We start from the raw sequence: 18,601 nt of genomic DNA, 5'->3' as shown, positions 1-18,601 counted from the left end.
TCCATACCCAGAAGTGGGATGTTCAAGAAAGAGTTTTGGAGAAGAGGTCCTTCCTGCTCAAATAACTGAGAAGGTCACCAACCCCACATCTTTGGGAGTGCAGGGCAATATTTAGACACCTAGAAAGAGAGAAAGGCTCCAAGTCAGCCCACCTGCTCCTCGCTGAGGCTCTCACTGCTCTCTAATGTCTATTGCCCTTCCAGGTCTTGTCTAGCCTCCTGTGACACTCACCAAACTATAAGTGGTATTTCTTGCAAGCTTAGAGAATTTGGGTAAAATAGGTAAGACTGTCACTAGGAAAGGGCAGGGAATCTTTAAAAATCCCTGATAATTTAACCAGCTGAATTGGTAGAAACTAACAATGTGTAGAGCAGATTTTTTTTTTTTAAATGCATATCTGTGGGCCCCCTAAGACCCCAGGGGAGTATTTTTTTCTGGAGATAGCCTCGAAAGCTTCCATCATATTCTCAAAAAGACTAATTACCCCCAAACTGGGAACTGCTGGTATACAGAATTATTACTAGCCTTGCCTGGATTTTAGAGCTGGTGCTGTTTATTCTTCAGTCTCTGGATCCTAAAACCTTTTAGGGCCTGAGATCCAACATACATAAGAATCCCCGGATGCAGAAAATCAGAGAGAGTCTGATTTTGACTTAGTATGTTTTCCCCAAATCCATTGCCCACCACCTCCATCCACAAATGAAATGATTGCCTTCCTTTTTTCTATGCTTCCCAGCTAGACCGATTCTCTTCCTAATACACACACACACACACACACACACACACACACACACGCGAGACTATGAAGACTGGGGAGCTCCTTTGAGATACTATCAGTCCTTCTCACTACAGATTGTTTTTATTTAATTATTTTTCAGACAAAGCATTGGCCTAGTGTACACTATGTTTACTTTTATATTTAGTTGCTTATATTTAAATTATTCCATGCAAAATGACAAAAAGGGGGTAAGAGAAAAATACTATAATGTAAATAGGGACCCATCCCTAAAAATAAAAGGTCACCAGTCACTTAGAAAGAAATTCTTAGAAGTGGAAACAACTGCAAACCCCCTACCCCAACTCAATCAAAACATCTCATCCGGAAAAGAGCGACTTGTTTCTTTTTTCTATTCGAAATGAGCGGTAAACTGAGTTCATTTTGGCCGTGTTTTCTTAGCTGACTTAGCTGACTCTCAGCTACAATCAGGCCATTTTCGGACACATTCCCATGTAGGTACCAGGGGTGCTCTGGAGGAAGCTGTCGACGCCTGTTCAACTAATTTAGGTTTTCTTTGTCTAATTACTGCGGAGCTTAGGGAAAAGGAGCTCGGCTCAAGGCAGTAAACTGACACTCAGTCTCTGTGTGTGGTATCCAGGCAGGGTTTGATGGAAAAAGCCTGCTTCCACTCAACTTCAGGTCACTGTCTGGGGCCAGACCTAGCCCAGCCCCCAGCCTACGCCTCCCACCACTCCCTCTCCTCTGCTCTACAGCCTCACCAGCACACTCAGCCAGGAGCAGTCCCCCATGGCTCTGGGGGCACAGATAGCTAATGCCAGCCCAAAGAGGCCTGCCTCCGTTCTGTTCCACCCAAGGCTCTTTGCTGCCCACCTTTCACCAGATCACCACATAACGTCTCCTTCTCTTGCCCCTCCCCCATCTCACTGGCTCCCCCATCTCGCTGGCACAGGTGCTTGCTTGCATCTTGGTCCTTTCAAAGCAGACGCTGAGGTGTGCCCAGCATAGCCTCCCTTTTGGTCCTCTGATCTGCAGCAGCTCCCCTCTGGGCCTCCCCCTTCAACCCTGTGTGGCCCAGCCACTCCCCAGGCCTCCTGATCCCCTCCTCCCACTTCCAGCCCCTGTTCCTGGTCAGACTACATTTCCTTGCAGTGCAATCCAATAACTAACTGTCCAGTCTCATTGGAAGTGATGCCTCCCGAGGGCACAATCTCTCTCCCCGCAGGACTCTTACTCAAGAGTGGAATTAACCACACTAGGGTGGAGTGTTCTCCCCACACAAGGTAGCTTCCAGCCGCACCATGTTTTTGATGGGCAACACTGAGCCTGAGGATGTAAATCTAGTGATAGTAACACACCCCTTCAGGACTGAATATAAATATAGCTATCTCACTGATCTCAGCACCAGCCTTCTTTTTGCATTTTTTACAAAATGTCAAGTGGAAAACAGAAAGAAAGTGGAAGCAAATGCAAACAGGAGTTCTATTCGACCAGATTTCCAGCGTCTCTAAAACTTGCTCTAGCTTTCTCTATCTAAAGCCCTCTTCTCAAAGTTCAGCAAATGCCCACGACAGCTCCAGGCCACAACCCTGGGGCACTAGGGCGCCCTGACTTCTCATCCTCTACTAACTATTGTCCCGTAGCCTGCAGGCCCTGTCAGAAAGAGAGAGGATTGGCACGTTACCTTTGGGCGTCTGGCACCCTGGCCTGCTGAGGGCTGCAATGTCTAAATGAAGTTGACAGATGGTGTCAGTGCGGGAACGGGGGGGGGGGGGGGGGGGAAGACAGCTAAGGAAGCTCCTGGCGACGGCACCAACGGCAGCACCACTCGGCCCAGGATGGGCCAGGAAGAGGAGGGAGGAGAGGGAGGAGGAGGGGAGGTCTGCGCCACCGGGGGCGGTTGGTTTCTGGGACTGGAGGCAGGATGCTGTAAGGGGCAAAGAGAAAGATTTCATAAAGCCACAGGTGGTCGAGTTTTGCTTGGGGCGGGGTGGGGGTCATCCTAGCAGAAAGTGAGTTAGTCTGTGATCTCTCCCTTTGAAAGAGGGTGGGTGGGAGAGAGTGAAAGAGGCCGAGAGAGGAATTAAAGACCGAAGGGGACCCTGGAGAGCAGGGAAGGAGATAAGAAAAGGAGCCTGCCGTCAGGTGTGGGGGGAGGTTGAGCGCCGAGGCGGAGCGTGCCCTCCCCAAGGCGGCGGCGCGAGGAGGGACTGGGCGGGGTAGGGGTGGAGGGAGGGAGTAAGGAAGGGAGGGAGGGAGGGCGGCCGGGGGGAGCAGCGGGAGGGAGGAAGTCTGAGAGACAGAGCGAGGAGCGCTCCTGAAGGGAGACATCAGGCTTGTCCTCGGGGTGCCGGTCGCGGTCCCAGCCCGCGGGCGCAGCTGCCCGGCACCGGGCCGCTCCGGCTCCACGGCCCGGGAGGCCGCTGTGAAGGCAGGGCTGAGGCTCCGGGAGGGATGCGCCGGGCGTTGCCTCCCGCCCGCGGCCGCCGCCAAAAGCCCGAGCGGAGCTGAGGGAGGCGACGCCGAAGCGCTGGCTCGGAGTGGCCACGGCTGCAGCCCGGGTATCGGGCTAGGGCGCTCGCCTGGCTTCTGGGCCGACCCGGTTCCGGCGCCTCCGCTCCCGGCCGCGCGGCCCGGCCTCGCTCCCGGGTCCCAGATGACCTCCGAGGGCGGGCCGCCGCCGCCCCCGCCGCGCCCGCCGCCGGCCCAGCTCCGCCGCTCGTGCAGCCCGGCCCCCGGCGCGCTTCAGGCCGCCCTGATGAGCCCGCCGTCCGCCGCCGCCGGCCTGGAGCCCGCCTCGTCGTCCTCGTCCTCCGCCTCCTGTGCCTCCTCCGTTTCCTCGTCGTCGTCCTCCACCTCCAACCCTGCCAGCGCCTCCTCCGCGGTGGGCAAGAGTGCGGGCGGCGGCGGCGCGGGCGCGGGGAGCGGGGGCGCCAAGAAGGCGAGCTCGGGGCTGCGGCGGCCGGAGAAGCCGCCCTACTCGTACATCGCGCTCATTGTCATGGCCATCCAGAGCTCGCCCAGCAAGCGCCTGACGCTCAGCGAAATATACCAGTTCCTGCAGGCGCGCTTCCCCTTCTTCCGCGGCGCCTACCAGGGCTGGAAGAACTCCGTGCGCCACAATCTCTCGCTCAACGAGTGCTTCATCAAGCTGCCCAAGGGCCTCGGGCGGCCGGGCAAGGGCCACTACTGGACCATCGACCCGGCTAGCGAGTTCATGTTCGAGGAGGGCTCGTTCCGCCGCCGACCGCGCGGCTTCAGGAGGAAGTGCCAGGCGCTCAAGCCCATGTACCACCGTGTGGTGAGTGGCTTGGGCTTCGGGGCCTCGTTGCTGCCCCAGGGTTTCGACTTCCAGGCGCCCCCGTCGGCGCCGCTTGGCTGCCACGGGCAGGGCGGGTACGGCGGCCTTGACATGATGCCCGCGGGCTACGACGCCGGCGCAGGCGCTCCGGGCCACGCGCACCCACACCACCACCACCACCACCACCACCACGTCCCGCATATGTCGCCCAACCCGGGCTCCACCTACATGGCCAGTTGCCCGGTGCCCGCGGGGCCTGGAGGCGTAGGCGCGGCCGGGGGCGGCGGCGGCGGTGGGGACTACGGCCCGGACAGCAGCAGCAGCCCCGTGCCTTCGTCCCCTGCCATGGCGAGCGCCATCGAATGCCACTCGCCCTACACGAGCCCCGGGGCGCCCTGGAGCTCGCCCGGCGCCTCGCCTTACCTCAAGCAGCCGCCCGCCCTGACGCCAAGCAGCAACGCGGCGGCCTCCACGGGCCTGCACTCCAGCATGTCCTCCTACTCGCTGGAGCAGACCTACCTGCACCAGAACGCCCGCGAGGACCTCTCAGGTAACAGCGCGCCCACTGGGGGCGTCGCCTTAGGCCTCCAGGCTCTTCAGCCACTGCCCCTTGCACCGGAGTCGCCGGAGCCTGGGGGTCTGAGGACACTGGGAGAAGGTGATGCTGGGGGGAGCTGGCACCTTATTCGTGAAGGAGAGCGGGTTGGGGTCATACTGCCCTCCACCAACCCTTGGCCAAAAGGTGGGCCTCTAGAATTTGCACTGCTAGAGGATGGTACAGAATCGCCAGCCTACGGTCTTTGGATGTCCTTGTGGACTACAGGTCTCAAGTCTCAGGCCTGACTTAGCTTAGAGAGAAGGCGTGTGGCCTTTGGGGACCTTGGTCAAGGAGATATGTCTGTTTCTTTTTGTCTTTTTTAAAGTTTGTTTTTGCTGTATTTTCGCCCGTTTAGTAAAAGTCAGAAAGGGAGATATTCGGTATGCTGAGGGTGTGAGTGGGGAATGGGTTGCAACTGGGCAAGTGTTGAAAGGAGGGGAAATGAGGCAAGAGAGGCAAGCAGAGTGGGGTCCCAGGATCTTAAACTGGCTATTGAGTCTCCGGCCTTCCCACAACGGTGACCCACCTTGATGACACTTGAGCCTGTCTTAGGCCAGCAGGATCCGAGACCCACAGCTGTGACTCCCTTGAGAAATGCCTGCCCTTGGATGCCAGTTGTGTTGTAAATAATGTTGGTCGAGGATTATGAACATTTATTGACTTGCCAAACTTTTCCGTGGGAGGGGACAGGTAGGGTGGAGAAGGAAATTTGAATATTTGTCCAGGTTTACTGAGATAAACTCTGATATTAAAACCCACTCTGAGAGTCGAGACAAACTCTCTTATATTAACCCCTTCTGGGTACCCACAGGACGCAGATTAAAACTGAGATGGTTTGCCCATCAAATGGTGCTCTAGCTTACACTTAACTTGCCTTCCCCCCTATTAGAAAATGGTTCACAGGACAATGCATACATTATATTTTCATGAATCGTGTGCGACAAGAGAAGCAAGGGAGAAGGGAAGCCCAGAAATGGGCAAAAGATGTTGGTTCCCTGGATGGTGAAATTTCCCAAATAGGCCTTTTAAATGCGGGTCTCAGAGGTTAACTAAACAAAGACAGTCTCGGCAGGACCACACCGGAGAGGATTTTAGCCTGACTTAACCCACTGAAAGCAGAGTCTTGTTCAATTTTATGGGAATTTCTACAAGTAACCAATACAGACGACCTTCCCCTATTTTTTTTTAATCCTGGCAGACTGGCTGTCACTCACTACCCACCCCAGGCGTAGCCCGCTGACCCACTCGCCCACCCAGCCGCTCTTCTCCCGGCCCTGCAGATTTGTCCTCTCCGCTTCCTCTCTCCGGGCAGGCCCTTCTCAACCTGAATCCAGGCTTTGAGGCTTCGCAGCCGCCGTGAGAGCCCTAAAAATTAAAAACAAACAAAAACACTCAGGAAAGCGATTTCTAATCCTTCTGTGCGGTGGTCCTCTCCTTACCACACACACCGGGCGCACGCACAAGCCCCAGAAATTCGGGGATCCGGAAACACGACTCTTTGTCTTGGAGAGAACGAAAAAGTGCCGGGCGGAGCAGGCCAGCCTCTGCCGCGCGGCCTTTCCCAGAACCCTCTCACGACCTCTGAGCCGAGATTGGGAAACCGTGGCTCGGCCGAAGCCGAGCCAGACGCTCTGCACTTTCCTCTCTTGTTCTCAGGCTCCTGTACCTTTCGAATATTATCCCCACCCCCAGCCCTTGTTTTCTTGCAGACGGGCAGGGTGCATGGCGCCCTGCGGGACCCGCGGGTCTGCGGCCTACTTAGAGCGGAGGGCCAAGAGAAGAGCGGGGAGGACAAGCAGGGCTGAGGCTGTGGACAGAGGAGCACACACAGAGAGACACACACAGACACAGAACGACCCTTCCCCATCACACCCACGCAGGTCTCATCCTCCCACTCGGGACAGGGCAGCCAAGGCCCGTGTGCTCTAGGAGGACACGCGCGCTTCGTTGTGTGACCCTTTAAAGAAGGAGCTAGGGCTCTTATCGTCTTTTCTGTCACAACAAAGTGCCCACGATGGCCCTGAGAGGAGGTGTGAGCGCTTGCTTGGGGTCCTGCCTGGGTGCCTATTTGGGGAATCCAGGAACTGGCACCGCGACATGCTGTAACGTGCTGGGCGAGCGCACCTGTGTGCAAAGCCACAAGAGCATATCCAGGGCTCATGGACCGGTTGCTGTTTTATGAGAGCAGTGCTGAGCATGTGTGGCGACAATACGTGTTATCAGACAATAAACGTAGGCCGAGTCAAGGGTTACTTAGCAGCCTGGTCTTTCCGTCAGCGCTGGGATGTGGCCAGGCCGAGGCACGCGAGCAGGGCACACGCTGCTGGCCGACAGGTATGGTTTTCACACACTCAAAAACTGAGTGAGGCCTCGTGTCAGCGTGCGGCTGATGGTCCTCACACCCTGTGGGTGACTGGAAAGACTCAAGCTAGCAGGCCTAACCCAACCCGGCACGGAAAGAGGCCAGTTCTGGGAGAAGCCCAGGTCCCAGCGTGCACCAGACACCTCCGGCTGTTTGCGCCCCGGAGCTCGCAGGCGCCGAGAAAGCAAAAGCAAAGGGCGGCGGCAGATCGGCGCCCAGTGTCCGCCTGCCTCCGGCCCTGGGCCGAGGAGCTGTCCCGGAGCAGAGGGGTACAGGCCTACTTCCTCCTCCGCCAGCCGGGAGCTCTCTGAGAGGCTCCGGAGGGGGCTCCCCGCGCTGCCAGTCGCCTCGATGTGCAGAAGGGTGTGCAACTGATCTCTTAAAGAAGGGCTTTCTCTGTCCCTGGAGTCCTGGCTTCTCTTGAGGAAGCTTAAAACGTTACGGACATCCGAAGATGGCGCGCTTTCTTTCCCGGCCCTTTCTTAAGCTCTGGAATTGTTTTCTGTCCCCACTTTTGGCACGGGAAATACTCCTGCTGTGGCCTGCGACTCTGGCCGGGCCAGTTAGTAGGGAAACAAGAGGTGAGGGCGACAGCGGTGTTTCTGCTGAGGGGGCTTGGAGTCTGGAAAAAGCCCTGTGGTCAGGGACCCGGACCAAGAGCCTGGGTCAAGTTGTCCCCGTGTCCCTGCTCCTCCTGCGATGGAATCGTCGGTTCGAGCCTCCAGGAGTAATAAGGGAACTCAGGCAGGCACATCAGAACCCGGTTTAGAGGGGGACCCTGCTCTGTGTTTGTGGGTACATCAAAACAAAACGTAATGATTCCAGAGTTGTCCTATGACCCACAGTTTAAAACTCTGAGAACCTTCTAGAGCTGCGTTCCCTCTACCAGTTTTATAGCAATAGACCAACACCTTTCTTACCCTGAGTCAAAAAAGACACCAGTTAAATTTTTAAAAATAATAACGCCACACCCTAAGCTGGACAAACTTCTTTCTGAAAAGAGTTTTTATTTTCTTCTTTCAGTGGGACTGCCTCGGTACCAGCACCACTCTACCCCCGTGTGTGACAGAAAAGATTTCGTCCTCAACTTTAATGGCATTTCTTCTTTCCATCCCTCTGCTAGCGGGCCATATTATCACCATCACCACCATCAGAGCGTCTGTCAGGATATTAAGCCCTGCGTCATGTGAATGGAGGGAGAGAGGCCATGCCAAGGCTGCTCTCTCCTTGTGTGTGTGTGTGGGGCAGATGAACTGAGGTGGACTCACGTGATGTGCACCCCAATAGCAATAAGTAGCCCCCCAGTCACTTAGAATCCCCAGGCCAGCATTGTTCACTGACACTTGTCTACCACTGGTAGAAGGACAAGCCCTGGCATGGTAATGCCCTAAGTATGTGCAGGCTCCAATCAGAGGGAGAGCTGAGAACTCAGCTTCTCAGCAGAGATGGTACAAAGTTACCACATGAAAAACATAAACATGTAACTCTGGGATCTTCATTGCCTTCAGTAATCAGGGTCTGAAAAACACAGACAAGTTGTGTGTGTTTTTCTTTGTCTATGAAAATTTGTGTGCTTTTACAAAAGGCAGTGCTAAACACAAATTTTCAAGAAAGCCTCATCTTGTTGCCTAGTGAAGGAGAGAGTTGTTTCACCAAACACTATGTTTGGATACAGGTGCCAAAGAACATTATTAAAGAAGTATTTAGAAACAATGTGTCTAGTTTAAGAAAGTGGTTTTCAGTATTGTGACAATACAACGTTTTTTACAAGGTTGTTTTCTACCACCATATTTTAAAGATATTTTTATGATTTCATGTATACTCACACTTTGCTTGTATTTTAAAAGGAGGATATATTTGCACTTATGTATACTTTTACAGTTTGCCAAACAATTTTGATGTAAATTTTTTCAATAAAATGTATATAACAAATAGTCGTTTTAGGGACCTATTTCCTTCACGGCATCCTGAGATGGCCACGTTCTCTCCACCAGCCAGCAGTGCAACTCTACACTTTTTTTCCCCAAGTTGTATAATTGACGTGGTGTGGGGTCTGTGCCTTGAGTAGTACAGGCCAGGTTCTGATTGTGGGTCTTCTCAGGAGAGAAAGAGAAGAAGGAATGTTTTCTGTAATTTCTTTCTTTCCTTCACCCTAGCTCTTTCTGGCTAAGCAAAAAAACTGTAAGGTGAAAGGAACTTAAAAGAAAACCAGGCAAGATAATGAAAGACAAAAATGAAAATCAAACAAAAAAATTTGATTTGAAGAAATGAAGTTTTGTGCCCCTTTTGTTCTGTTTCCTGCGCCCAAGGAGAGTTTTGAGTTTTGCTCTTTCCTCTTCTCCACCAGCGTGGAGTGACAGGCCTGGCTGAGCCGCCAGCGAGGGTTAGGTACCCCCAAATCACCATCTGATTCCCCTTTGCAAGTCACAGCTTTGTTATGGGTGCCAATCACATTTTGTTACAGGTGGTGGTCAGATCCTAAATAGTCCTGGGTGGTGGGGAGGAAGCTGCGGGAACAGCAGCGGGCCCTCTTCAGCATCACAGGTTCTTTAACTTCCTTGGGGAGCAACAAAACTTGGCCCTCACAAGATGTCCTGGGCCTGCTCTCTGTCCCCACCCTCCAGTTCAGAGGCTGGCCAGCCCTACTTAGCTTGGCACCCGCCAACCCCCACACCTCTCCCCCATGTGCCCTATCCTCCCTCCTTATTTTTTTCAAGGGAGTTGATGTATTCCCTCAGGGTCCCCCCCCTCACAGCCCTTTTTCCTCTCTTGCATGGCCTCCCAACGTTTCCCAATCATGAATGCTACAGGCAAGGGCTGGAGAAGCTCTGCATGAAAAAAAGAGAATAGGCCCACTAGCCAGGAGTGCTTTTTTCTTCCCAGCCCACCCTGTCTGACCAACCCTTCAAACTCATGGGCAGTCGCAATGCAGATCAGAGCTGGAGCAGAGGTTCTCAACCCACAATCATGCTGCGGTTTTCTTCTCCAACCCAGGGCTGGGGTTTTGTTGTGTTTTTGCTTTTGGTTTGGAAAATTCACCTTTGTTCCTGGTTCCCTAAAAGGTCTTTCTCCCAGTCAATCACCAGGCACTTAATAACATTCAGTAGATACCTCACACACAGGTTTTTGTATTCCAAGTGAAGTTCAGTCCAAAGACCATCTCCCTAGTAAAACATCTTGTCTTAAAAAAAGTCTTAACCATCTTCCTAATCCTTATACTTCCTTTCTATAGTTCCCAAAACTAAGCAGTGATTTAAACTTTTTTGTGTGTCTTCATTATCATATTTGCAGTTAAATAGGGCATTTTTTTTTCTTTTATACTGAGCTGCTCAGGGGCCTGCTATAAATTATGAAGTCAGTTTCAGAGTTTGCTCCGACCACAGTGCTGTGTTTACATTCCTTCCGAGGCTGCCGGCATGGTCGTAATTTATATCCTAAACACTTGAACGTAACTTGTTTATACAGAGAATGACAGGACCTCAAAGACAAAAACGCTGCATCTCTGAGTAACCGCATTGGAAAGGCTAGCGCGCCCCCTAGTGGTGCAAAGGGATGCAAAGCTTCCCTTTCCCGGACTCCTCTCCCAACCCCGCACACGTTGATTCACGGTTCTTTGAAGATGCAGGAGAACTTTTTTTAAATGACCCATTTTAGGGTGCTTTTCCCATATCCTTATGATGTGGGGATGTTGATCTTACTTATATATCTGCACTAGATCATGGCTATCGGGGGTTCGACCCATGTCTGATTTCGGTTTGTTTCACACGTTTTTGCCAAAATCATATGTAAGAACTGTGCATCTAGCATCGCAGACACAGGCACAAAGGCGATCTTCACTCTGAAGCAGGGCTTCTAAGTGACATGGAGGGCTTGTTACACACAGGCCACTGGGCCCACCCCAGCTTCTGACTGAGTCCCTCTGGGCTGGAGCTTAAGAGTCACCATTTGTGATAAGTTCCCAGGTGATGATAATGTCAGTCCAGGGACCACACTCTGAAAACCAAAAGTCTAGAAAGGCCGTCTGAATTACAATATTTACAGGCTCTGATGGGTGTTGCGGCTAATTGCTTTGTTAGATAGGCAAAGATCTAAACAGGTTTTTGGAAAATAGTTTGTCTACCCAAATACCTCTGTCATTGGCCCCTAGGGAAATGCAAGGCCGAGTTTGGAACCCTGCACCAGAAATTTTAATTCAAACTTAATTTTTAATTCAAAGCGATGAGGCCTCTTGTTTTATTCCAGCCAAGAAGTCAGGTGGCATCATTGAAGTTTAGCAGTAAGTCTAAGTACTTATGCACAGCTCTGACCTCAGAATTCTCCAGGAAAAGGAGGTGAGAATTGCGGCAAACACACGGGGAAAGAAATTCCTGTATTGGTCATAAAATCTTTTGAGGGTAGAACAGACAGAAGGCAAAGAAAGGGGGCTGCAGTCTCAGTGTATATAAATAATGATCCCTAAATACAAATGGATTAGGCAGAATCATGGGGGTCGTCGTCAGGGAGAAAAGAGAGACAGAGGGAGAGATACAGAAAGAGGGAGCAGAGAGGGAAAGAGAGAGTAAGAGATGGAGGGAGAGAAGAGAGAAGAAAAAGAGAGGGAGTGAGGGAGGGAGGAAATGGGGGATAAAGGTAGGGAGGGATAGAAGAAGAGAGAGAGGGAAAGAGAAAGAGAAGGGGGAGCGCGGGAGGGAGGGAGACAGACAGAGAGAGATCTAGAGAGGAGGAATCTGCAAAATATCTCCAGGGTTCCTGCCCCAAAGTTAGCAAAGCAGCCTTTGAAGCTGGGCTGCTGTCCTCTGAGGCCGCAGTTATCTCTCCAAGTCTCCAAGGCCGGGCATTGGCTGAAACGCTCACATACTTCTGTTTTGCTTGGCTTCTGCTTGGATTCTCGGGAAGTAAGACAATTCTCTAGTTTTGCATGCTCAAATTTTCTGAACTGCTGCTTCAACTTCTAGAGAATTTAGGGAAAATATTCTTGACTTAACATTTTAGAGAGTGGAAGTCTGATTTGGGGGAGAATTCTTCAGGCCCATAGTATATGCCACCACACTGTATTAAATGGAATTAGTACCTCCTTCCTGAAGAAAATCTCTCTTGTTGATTCACATATACCTAATTACTGTGCATCATGGTGATTAATTCAAAACAGGCACTGACTTATTTAGAATGGAAATATATTTTAATATATTTTATCGGAACGGAAATATATTTTACCAAACCTGCCTCTATGAAACACTATCTGAGTAGGGAAAAACACCACAGATGTAGAGATTGGGCCAGGGAGGGCCATAGCACACAGTCGTCAAGATCATTTGGGAAAAAATAAAAGTCCTGGAAGTTCTTTTGGAGTTCAGAGCGCCCTGAGTCCAGAGCAACACAACTGATAAATATTCAGCACTCTAGTTCCTAGGGGATGTGTGCATCCCAGGGCCAAATCACCAGTCCTCTTGGCATAAGTGTGTGCAGGAGAGGAGAGGCGGTCTGAGGAGCAGCCGGGAGGCCAGTGCCCTCGACAGTGTTCCCTCCGGAAGGGCTCCATCCTATCCTTCCAGCCTGAGAGCTGCTGTCTCACAGATAAAAAGAGACCCAAAGGGCCTTGGCCACAGCTGGGCAGGGACCGCATTCCCCTGACAGCACTGTATCACCTCCCAAAGCTAGTGGAGCATCTCCAGAATCACAAAGTGCTTTGAATTTGACTGAGTCTGGGCCCCATGTGGGAAGGAAAGCTTCCTTCCTCTCTCTCCCCTCTCTCTCCCCCACCCAGGTCCCCACCCCTGTCATCAGGGACTCTGCCACTGCCCCTTGCCATTTGCACCTTATCCGGGACCTCCCTACTCCCATTTCCTAAGCACTACTCCACTGTGCCCTTCCTATGGTCTGTGAAGCCATCATTGTCACCCTCCTGTTTTATCATGGAGGAAATGCAGGCGAAGCCCAGGGGAAGCTCCTGGCAGTGGGCTCGTGAGGCAGCTGCTGTGTGTCTCCTTGGTTGGGGACGCCCTCTGTGTGCAGAGCCTGTCTGTAGGACCTCGTGTTATCCTTGATGTGTTCACCCCAGCACTGAACAGGTAACAGCATCATCCAGGGGAAGTGGCTGAAGCACAGGATGATCTGCGCTAACAGCTGTTCTTCAAGAAGAAGGAAAGCAACTTCTGTTCAAAAAGAGTCGCTTAACTGAGCTGAAATGTGAGATAACCAGACTAGTAGTTGGTGTCTGAATAGGGTTCCAAAAGTATCCGATTAGCGACAACCCCACTTTGGGGGCCCAGTGGTAACTTGATGGAGGACCTGGACATAAGTAGGGGTCACAGCACACATGTCTGGTAGAGGGATCTGGGAGCTGGGAAAAGCACCATGACTGACCATCCTGTCACCCAGCCAGCCAGCCAGCAAGGTCAGTTACTCTGGGAGGGGCTAGACCTCGGGGTTCTTCAAAAGTTCCCTGAGTGTTTTTATTGCTCAGACCAGAATTGACAGCCACTGATGAACTTGACCTTGTTTACGTCTTACAGAAATCCTCTGAAGAAAATGTTATTGTCACAAACTTGCCTGTTTGCAGAGAAGAAAAGGGTGCCCGAACTGTGTGTGGCTGGTGTCCACGTTAGTTCCCCTGTTTGGAAGGCAAGTGTGCTACGCCCTACACACACCAGGCCACTTGGACAGCTTTGGTAAATCAGAGCCCAGTCTTGCCCCACATGGCCACACAGGATCTCTGGGCAGGACTGAGGGTGGGGGCCTCAGGAGCTCCCCAGGTAAAGCCCTGCTCCATGTCCCCAGACTGCAGTCAGGCGGCTGCCCTGCTCACAGACCCCGCCTCTGTTTTCAGGACAGACCTATGGACAAGGAGGTACAGTCCGGCACTGCTGCCAGGTGTAACTCACAGGAATCAATTACTCAGGTTCTTTCCCCAGGGAAGAGTCGGGCTGGGGAAGGCGCAGAGCGTGAAAACATAAGCAAGGATTGCTGAGGCCCTCACCCTCCCACAGGGCTGCTGGGGCTGGCCGACTGGAGCTGTGCAATCTCACAGCATTACTGCCACATGTCACTCTGCACCTGGGACATCTGGACAATAAACCCAGGGGCCTGGACCTCACCTGTCCAGGGCCTCCTAACAGGGCAGCTGTCAATATTCTAATTGGATGGCAGTAGTGACCTAAAGATGTGGGGTCTCCAGGCCCCACGCACTAAGACAGGATTGTCCAGCAATAAGTGACAAATAGGGGACCCCTGCAGGGACTGACTGGGAGAGAGCCAAACAAAGGAAGAATGGTGCCCAACACCAAGTGCATCAGAGCCATTGCTTAAAGAAACACACACATGCAGACCTGCACACACACAGACATATAGACACAGATGCACTCACAGACACACAGGTACACACAAACACACACACAGACCTACACACACACTCCCACAGTCTTCTTTTCAGTTGTGGTTCTAGCTCCAAGTATCAAAAGTTTGACATTTTATCCTACCTGCCATCTTTCTAAATTTCCAAATTGATCACAATGGTTTAATAATCACCTTCTGAGATTTCCTTTTTCTCTAATGGCAGGACTTCCCCCTCCTCTAATTCTAGAAGTGTAAAAAATAGCCTCTTTCAAATTAAATTGTTGCTTTTGTTTTCAAAGGTCAAACTGAGCCCCCAGCACAGACAGGCTACCTGCTGGGACCAGGGCAGAGTGTAAAGGTTTCCGAGCCACGCACAGTGCTTCTTGGAGCAGCACCATGGCAGTGCAGTCTGGAGGGTGCCCTGCCGCTCCTCACAGTGGCAAGATCCCAGATGGCTCTGCTTGTGTCAGCCTCTGAACACTGGGTGTCTCCTTATAATGATAAGAATAGGTCTGGTGGGCAAGACAGATCCAACTTCCATTCGGATGACCTCTTCTTCGCATGCAGATCCCAAGTCCTAACAGGAATCAGACAGGTGACCAACAGGGAGCCCTTGATCAAGAAATGAATCAACCAGCAAATGTCTGACCCACCCAGGAGCACACAAAAGATGATGCACCAGCTTCAGATCTTCTCTCGTGGCAGGGACAGGCAGATGAAAGCTCATAACAATTACCTAGGCTGTCGGGATGAAACCCTGTTCCTTATCATGCCCTGGAAATAGCTCCTGGAGAAATTATGTACACTAAAGAAATGTCCCAGAGATGTCTTTAGACCGTCTCCCCCACCCTCACCCCCAGTCCCTCCCAAACTGCATACCCTGGTTCACTGAGCAGAGGGGACTATGAAGAACAGGGACATCAGAGGCAGGCAGGGCTGGGTTTATTGAGATCCTAGCCCTGCCACTTACTGCATTATTTAACTTGGCTGTGCCTCACTTTCCTAAACTGGGCAGTGGGGGTACTGAGACCAACTTTAAATATTGATTAGAGTGGTTACAAAGCAGTTAGTTCCTGGCATAATGTAGGTGGTCAAGGTATAATCCCTCAGTTTTCTACGAGCATGAAAGCATGGCATGCATGATCTCATTTTATATATAAATTGAGTCCCAGCTGCGCCCTAAATGAGACAGGAGGGAAACTGCTATTATCCATGTATGCAGATGAAGGGGTGGACCCAGGAAAGGCATGAGGCTATTGTTTTAGTTTGCTAGGGCTGCTATAACAGTGTCGTAAATTAGGTTGTTTAAATGACAGGAATTATTTCCTCACAGTCCTGAAAGCCAGAAGTCCAAAATCAAGGTTTAGGTAGGATTGCTTTCTTCCAAAGCTCTGTCCTTGGTTTGTAGATGGCACCTTCTCCCTGAGTCTCTTGTCATCTCCCTTCTGTTTCTGTGTGTGTCTATCTCTGTGTCCAAATTTCCCCTTTTTATAAGAACACCAGTCACAGTGGATTAGGAAGGACCCACCCTAATGACCTCACTTTAACTTGATTTCCTGTTAAAGACCCTATCTCTGAATAAAGTCACTGGAAGTTAGGACTCTAACATATCTGTTTTGGAGGAACACAGTTGAATTTGTAACAATTATAAACAGCAGAACAGGAATCTACTTGCTTTCTTATGGTCCCCAAGCCAGAGACTTCACCAAGAGAGTCTCAGGTAAAGCGAGCTCTCTGAAGAACCCTATCAGGAGCTGGGCCATTGGAGTACAGTCTTTTTTCTCCATCATCCCCTTGAACGTTGAGTGACCTGGAAGCTAATTTTTGTTTCCTTCCGTTAGAAAACACTCTAGAGCTGGTATGCAGGTGAGCCCCAGCCCAGCCAGCCTTCGTTCTTTTGGGCATCAGACATGGGCCCCGCACCCAGAATCACACCTCCCAAAGAGAAGAAAGACCAGGGAACGACTGTTTTGAGCTGGGGAAGAACTAGTGTGGTTCACACCATATGAACACTGAGAAGCAGCTCTCTGCTGGGTTCCCAATGCGTCAGGCTCTCTGCTAACCTGCATGCAACACCTGTCAGTCCTTCAACCACTCTACTCTACTTCTATTTCTAAGAGGTTCATATTGCTAAATCCACTTCCTAGATAAGCAAACTTGTTCACCACTACACAGCTACTAACTGTGAGAGCTGAAACTGCAATCCGAGTCCATCATCCACTGGACTCCATACTTCCGAATTAGGCAGTAGGAAAGGATGGGTGGCAGCTGAAGTGGGGGAGGCTTTGCTGAAGGGTAGGCATGCCCAGTATGCCAGGGCGTCCACGACACCCACCCTGGCAATTCATGAGATGCATACGCACACGGCAGGACATTTGTCCAGGAAGCACATATATCACCCAAGGCATAGCTCCATCCCGTAGTAGACTTCGTCCTCCTCTTCCCACATGAAGGGGTAGGCCTGGAGGAGGCCAGGCAATGGCAGTAGGGCCTCCAGGACCCAACACTTTCTCCTAATGTCCGTAGTGAGAGCCAGCCACACTGAGACAGCCTGGGACCTCGAGCCATAGGCAGTGGGGTGGTTCTTTGGGATCCCATACTGAGCGGGCTCTGATCCACCCTAAGGCCAACTTCCCACCGAGTGGAGACTCCTTCAGTCCCAGAGAAAAACAGCAGGACTCCCAGGCCTGGTGAGAGGGGAGCCGGGAGGCATGTCTGGGTCTGAAAAGGGACTTCAGGGAAGCAGAGAGCTGGCCCTCAGTGTCTAGAATGCATCTCGCTGGGACTTCCTTAGAAAGAGCTCAAACTCCGCTCCCCTGGGTCATTTGCCAGCAACGTTCCCCTCAGTGGACTGGACAGCCCCACAGGCTTGGAGGAGACAAGGTCTGCCAGGCGCCTTGGACAGGGAGGAGCCTAGCGTTTGCTAGGACTGCAGCTTTCGTGACACCTACCTGCTTCTGCAGCCCAGACATCCTCTCGGCCCATGCTGCTGGCTAATCTGGCAGGACTCTGCATCCTCAGACCAGGCGGAGGCTGACTCATGGAGGGGTTTTAATTTGGAAAACAAGATTACAAAAGAAAGAAACCACAGTTCTATTAACAATTACATGAGACCAAGGCTGAACTTACAACTTGCATTTTCCCCTCCAGATTCAGTGTGGCTATTACATGAGGCTCTTCAGAATTTCCAAGCAGGCTCTATTCTCACGGAACGAGAGGCAATTGCAAGGAGAGGGTGTTTGGTCTTCAGAGTTCTAGTTCTTTTCCATCAAAGTCCAGGTGAAATGCTAAATCTCATTGAACTCTGAGTGTGGCAGCGGAGAGCATGAAGAGGCTTATTAGAGCAAATTAGGGTACAGGGATGCTCTCTAAGCAATAGGCATTAAAAATCTGAAAGCAAGTGTGCCCTGTGAAAAACAACTGATAGGAGGAATCGAAATCCCCCAGGCCACCCAGCTTTTATTTTGGACCACGGAGGAGGGGTAGGAGATCACGACCCTCCTTGGACTGTGGCTGGAAGACCACCCCGCTTCTTGCCTCTGCAGTGTTTAAAAGCAGCCCCCAGTCTCAGGGCAGATGCTCAGCATGGGGCCGCGGCGGCCTTTGTTGTCCGGCTTCCGGCTGGTCCTCTTCCTATCCAAGCTGCCTCTGTCACTGCGTTGTTTGATATTTTCAAATCCGGCCTGAAGCAGATGATGGGGCCACAGGAGGAGAGTCCTTCAGGGTGTCTTGTTTGGTTTGGAAATATTTAAATGTCTGCTGCATTTCCTCCGAGAGGGGAGAAGTCAGGGCCTGTGGGAGAGTCCTGCACTCTGGCCACAGCCTGCAAGGACCTCATCTCCCCTACCCGCCCCTCCACCCCCACCACACCGTCTTGCGAAGGAATCCCCACCGCACCCCCACCCTCGGCACCATGAGAAACTCAAGACCAACCCAGACATTCCCCACAACCTGTTTACAGCCCAGTGACTCAGCTCGTCACTTTTTAAAAGCCAATGTAGCAATTGTCCATGATTATAGAAGCCTTCTCAGCTCCTGGAAAAATCACCAGCATTATTAAGTCCCGCTGCGGGACACATGTTTTCCATAGATTCAAGTGCTAGTGGCCACCACAGATGAACCAGCCTTTCAGAATGAAGAGCATGTAATTAAGACATAATCTCTTCTGCTTAGCAATATATGAAGCAGTAAATGGTTGCAAAGGTTAATTAAATTCTTCAACTTCCCTTTGGCATGTAAGCACCCCGAAAGCAGTTGAACCCCCTGCAGTCT

At 51.6% G+C, this 18,601-nt stretch overlaps 1 protein-coding gene across 1 annotated transcript; it reads left to right on the top strand.

The window, feature by feature from the left end:
* Nucleotides 1-2,665: 2,665 nt before the first annotated feature.
* Nucleotides 2,666-8,929, top strand: FOXF2 (forkhead box F2). The gene is made up of 2 exons (XM_019752351.3): nt 2,666-4,587; nt 8,021-8,929. Exons 1-2 carry the CDS (start codon nt 3,393-3,395, stop codon nt 8,185-8,187), a joined length of 1,362 nt encoding a protein of 453 aa, XP_019607910.2. The 5' UTR covers nt 2,666-3,392; the 3' UTR covers nt 8,188-8,929.
* The last annotated feature ends 9,672 nt before the right edge of the window (nt 8,930-18,601 follow it).

The sequence above is a fragment of the Rhinolophus sinicus genome, chromosome 14 (assembly GCF_057876585.1).
Source record: "Rhinolophus sinicus isolate RSI-liver-muscle chromosome 14, RSI-T2T, whole genome shotgun sequence".
Classification (NCBI taxonomy): Eukaryota; Metazoa; Chordata; class Mammalia; order Chiroptera; family Rhinolophidae; genus Rhinolophus; species Rhinolophus sinicus.
Note: the sequence above shows the minus strand (reverse complement) of the source record. Positions and strands in the feature narration are given on the sequence as shown.